The sequence below is a fragment of the Gavialis gangeticus genome, unplaced genomic scaffold (assembly GCF_001723915.1).
Source record: "Gavialis gangeticus isolate Ggan-Ray unplaced genomic scaffold, GavGan_comp1, whole genome shotgun sequence".
Taxonomy (NCBI): domain Eukaryota; kingdom Metazoa; phylum Chordata; order Crocodylia; family Gavialidae; genus Gavialis; species Gavialis gangeticus.
Window position 1 is genome coordinate 25,980,888 of NW_017729011.1, and position 5,223 is coordinate 25,986,110.

The following is a 5,223-nucleotide window of genomic DNA, read 5'->3' on the forward strand; positions in this document are numbered from 1 at the left end:
TCTCCAGCTTAAAAGTGGGAAAAATCTGAGGTTTCAGAGATAGACAAACCTTGCAAAAATCCTTAACGTTTTTTTTTTGAGACATGCGTGTGTGTCTCAGATACCGCATCGCCTCGTTGAAGGGCTCCTCGTTCCTAGCTAGCTCTTCCCATCGTGGATACCTTTGCTCCATGCGGTTTACTGGCCGTGTGACGCGCACGGGTGGGTTTTTTCCTCCTCTCCCAAACTCTGCCATCAGGAGGAGCTGAGAACCCCTCCCCTTCCCCGCTCCTGGACGCATTTCCAGTGGTATCATCGTATCAATTGGCTTTTCTCCCTTTTCAGGCTAATGGAGGCTGGCAGGACGCAACGACTCCATCTTCTGTGACTTCCCCTACAGAAGGGCCGGGAAGTGTGCACTCCGATACCTCTAACTAATCTCCTAGCAACACTTTTTCCCTGCGCTGAGATGCCGTGGTTAGCGCATTCAGAGTCACAGGAGAAAAAGGAAAGAATCTTTTTTGTAGCCAAGCACCTATAGCTTTACTGTAAAACCTTGTCTTACTAGAAAACTTGGTAAATCTGTTTTTTAAAGGTATCATAATCATTTGTATTTATACTTAAAACACACAATGTTAAAAAGCACTTTATCCAATTAGGCCAAGATTTAGCATTGTTTATAGCCCTGTAACTATTTTATCATAATTTATTATCAACAATTTTAGCGATGACGGTCTAACAGTTGCCAATTACTTGGCCTTAAGGGTAAAAGTACAGTATAAGCTTAACCTCAATAGCAGGAGCAGACACAAAGAAACACCTCACCTAAATTTAACTTCGTGCATATTTCCATGGAAAGCCTAAATGAATTACAGACTTTGATTGTGTTTAATCTTTTCATATCTCTTATAGAGTTGGAATAAAAAGAGCTGTTCAGTTATTTCAGTTAACGATGGTCGTCTTTAAGAATCCTTATTCGTCACATTTTTGTTGTGATCTATTGTTTTACCAACTAGATTGGAAGCTGGGAGCATCTTTTCTCGCTAAAAGTACCCGGACCCAGAGTCTCCTCTCTGTATTTCAGTCATGGACATAGATCGTTCTTAAGAGATGAAGATACTTGCTGCTTATTTTTGTGGAAGCCAAGACCTGGGGTTTTACAGTAGGAGCTAGGTGCTGCACACACCTTTGCCAAGATTTGCTACTTCCTCTTGGCAACAAAAAAGAAAGGCACCATTATATGGAGTGTTGTACATAGTGTAGCAAAAGAGTATTTATACATCTCACCAATCAAAACACAGCTTTATTACCTCATGCGAACTCATACAAACCAATAGAATTTCAACATGTTCTGTAGCTTAGAGTGCTCACTTACTACCTCTGAACAATACTCACGCTGTAGTTTGTCTCTTTCTTATCTTTTTGCATCTTGTAATTAACTCTTTGTTTCCCTTCATGAGATGTAATGTACATTGTAATCTTTTAAAAAAAAAACAAAGTCAGGGTTGCATTTGCAACTTTTAAAAAAAGCTAAAGCGGAAACATTGGGTCTTCGGTTGAAACACAGAGACAGTAAAACTGTTGTAAATACTGAGAAACATTTTGAATGTTCTTCATCTTGTTACTAATCCACGCAAAAAAAACAAACAACAACAACTAATTGTAATGCATACAGATTTCAGTATTCAGTACTGTATATTTCGCCCTGTCTAACAGGGGCCCTTTCTTTCTCTCTTTTGTATTGTATGCGATTCTGAACCTGATTGAGTCATGAAAATAATTTGTGGCAGTGATTCTAATGTATTAAAACGTTTCGTGTTACTTTCTAACTGGATTACACCCTGGATTGAAAAGTCTTCCTCGTGGTAGTTATATGTAGTTTCAAACATGAATAAACTTTTTGCTTTCATGATCAAATGTTGATGTAATTTCTTCCTGCTCAGTTTTAGTCAGCTCTCAAAGATAAAGTAAGCTACGAGATGTATGGAGGAGTTGTCATAAAGCAGGAGTTAAGCAGTTCTTTAAATACAAATAGCGAGCTGTGCACTCTTGCCTGAAGGATATTGGAAATTGTAGGTAAAGTAGGCCCTGGTAGATGTCCACTGCTTTGTACTCAAAAAAGACTTCAAAGCCATAGATGTATCAGTTCATCTGTGGTCTTTCTTCCTACGCGGCTCTGCTCAAGAGCAAGGCGCTCAAGTGGAGGATTAGGAAAGGGTCAATCTTTTAGTCTAAATTAAAAAAAAATCAACATCTTATTCACTCTTAATGATCATCCTTATTTAACATTAAATTTTAAAATATAACCCCTGCTAACAACTGAAACTTGATTATAAAAATGATATTTCTTGATTAACAAAACTTTTTGGAAGGACATATCTATAAACTGCTAATTCTAAATCTTTTTAATAAAGTAAAGGTCAATAACAGGTAATAGCCTATTTACCATATCTCAAGGAAATTGACTCACAGGAAATCAAATTAACGTTAATCACTGGCAGCCAACGGTCTTTGATAAATACAACTATTTTACTACTCCAGTTAGTGTATCTAGGCAAAAGAAGGCATAACTATCACGACCCGTCGCCCAAATTTGTTGCAGTGCCAAGGCAAGCTCTAGAAAATAGACGACTTGGCTGTTTACTTGTTAGCCAGCTGCTTAAGCCCGTAGGCGTAGATTTGGGAGCTAAATGATTATTTGCATGATTCAATTAGCTTGTGGGTCAGCTTTTCTTACCAACCAATTCCTGTACTAAGTTGTTTTGCAAAGTATCTTTGTTTTTCCCCCCAAAATACAGCCAACGGATTTCATCTTCCCCCATGTCCCTCAGACGCGTGTCTCAGCCGATACACCCCTGCTTCTCCTTCTCTCACGCACACAGACACACACCCACAGTTACTTTGGATCACTTTTAGAAATACACAGTGCTCCTTTTGCTACAGATGGTGTGTTTAACAAGCAAGGCAAGGCTGTCCTCTGCCAAGCGCTCGTCAAGCTGTAAGATCGGTGGCATGGGGCACCGCGGGCCTGGGAAGACTTGCTACGTGTGGAGGGAACGCGACAAAACAATATCCGTTTGCTAATGAAGCTCTCAAACTCCACACTCGGTGTTTACGCCATAACTCAATGGAAACAGTATTTTAAATGTAACACGTGTCAGTGGAGGCCTAGGCAGCATAATGAACATGCAGACCTCCCTCATCTTGATCACATCTCTGCTGGCCACAGGCAAAAACCTGTCATATACTGATGAGGTTCATAGGAAGGCCATCAACAACCTTTGGGCGCACTTGCGTGCCCTGTGCCCATTGGGCATCATTAGCGTGCTTCTTTACAACATTAAGGATGCAGGTCCTTTTGAATTACAAGTGCAATTTGGCCTTTCCCTATATTGGAGAACCATCACGTGGCTGCACGGCAAATAATAAAAATTTTATCCTGGAGGCCTGATCACACATCAGCAAGGTTGACTACGAGCACCAGCGTTGAAATGAGTCCTTTGGATGGGCCTGCGCTTTACCTGGCAGCGACATGCTGAAGAGGCCGGGCACGGCTTAATTGAGTACTAACGACATGTGTAAGAATTCATCACGGGCTCGTTTGCCCTGTGAACGGAGCTGAGCGCTCCCAATCGCCAGCGAGGGAGCTCTGCAGTGCTGTTGGGTGGGCGGGTGTCCTTCTCTCTGGAGGGGTGCTGGCTCATAGCTAATCCTGCGTGTCCAGGTTGGAGCTGTCGGTGCTAACGAGCATGCCTGCAAGCGGGGCTGGCTGATGCCCTGGAGCCATCGGGCCCTGGGGACAGCCGTGCACTGGGACGCTGGAGCGGCAGGAATCTGCCTGGGGGTCGCTGAGGTGGAGCCTGGCTGCACAAGGCACCGGAGGGGAGCAGAGGCACCCACCTGGGACATGAGCACAAAGCAGAGGGGGAAGGCCCAGCCCCCTGGGCAGGCTTGCAAGGGGCTTGTGCGGCCGAGAGTTTCCTCCCATGCATGCAGTGCTTTGCAGCAGATCTCCACGTGCTACCAAGAAACACAGCGACACTCTCCTCACACTGCAGATGGGGAAACTGAGGCAGAGAGAGAGAGCCAGTGAGTTGCCCAAGGTCCCCTGGAAGAACAGTGGCAGAGCAGACCCCAGGTCTCCCCAGCTCCAGCTCAGGGCACAAGCTGCTGAATGAGATGGGTGCCTTTTGGAGAGCCCAGCCCTGCACGAGCCCAATGAAGAGTCTGTGCCCCTGCGGAGGCTGATGGCTGCTCTGGTCGTGGTGGGGAGCGGCAGAGAGCCCTGCCTCGAGAGCAGCAGAAACACTAAGATGCCCTGAGCGCCTGGTGAGAGGATTTGCGAAGAGGCCGCAGCTGCCAGTGAAAAGCTCTGCAGAAAGTTTGCAGGGGGCTCATAGATGCTGCTGAGCACTGGTGAGAGAGTTCAAGTGCTTCCCGCAGTGTGCACAGCGTGCAGAGTGGCTCGAGGAGCAGTTGCAGACCTTCCACACGCAGCATGAAGGAAATCTCAGCTCACCGCTCGAGGGTTGGGTTGCGGATACGACGAGGGATGCTCCAGCCTGGAATGAGTAGGCAGGGCAACCAAAGGCTTCCAGCAAGGGGGAGCCCGGGCTGCCTGGCACTGGCGTGGCTGGAGGTGCTGTGCATGTAGCGTGGACGTGGCATGTGCATGCCAGGCCTGAGCTGTGCGGTAGCACCCTGCTTGTCAGCTGCAAGAGGCCGATGCCGGGGCCTGTGCCATGTGTTCCCAATGGGAGGAAAATAACCTCACATAGTCGAGGATGTTTCCAGCTTGTGTGAATAAAAAGTACATCTTTTAAGAGAGGAGAAGTCCTCCAAGATTGGCAAATTTTATTTTATTTCATTAGTTTTAATGTTGCTGCCATATGGACTGTGAAGAAAAGGGAAGCATTAGCCGAGGAGGACGGAGTTATCCGCCTGACACAGAACGCAGATACAATGGCGAAGGAGAAGCCCCGGGAGTGATTTATTGCACGCGGTGTATTAGCCACAGAGGAGTTATGATATGCTCCCCATTCCTGGATCATATTAGGATTTTATTAGTCTAATATGACACGGTAATATACTATATTATTGGAATTCCCAGCCTGCTCGCCTCCCCAGGAAGCTGCTGTGCGCTGTGGCGCTCTAAGCCTCGGCCCTGTCAGGAGGGAGGCTGGGGGGACTGCAGTGTGCCGAGCCGGGCTCTCGTGGGCTCATGGGCACTGCCCACCCTGGGCT

At 46.1% G+C, this 5,223-nt stretch overlaps 1 protein-coding gene across 4 annotated transcripts in view; it reads left to right on the forward strand.

The window, feature by feature from the left end:
* PBX3 (PBX homeobox 3) overlaps positions 1-1,622 on the forward strand; it is a 128,339-nt gene extending 126,717 nt beyond the window's left edge. For 2 of the 4 annotated variants that reach the window (XM_019510917.1, XM_019510919.1), the window contains one exon: positions 325-417. In XM_019510917.1, coding sequence (XP_019366462.1) covers positions 325-417 — 93 coding nt within the window. Of the gene's footprint in view, positions 1-324 lie in introns of all 4 variants that reach the window. The other 2 variants (XM_019510916.1, XM_019510918.1) reach the window with 2 other exon arrangements.
* The last annotated feature ends 3,601 nt before the right edge of the window (positions 1,623-5,223 follow it).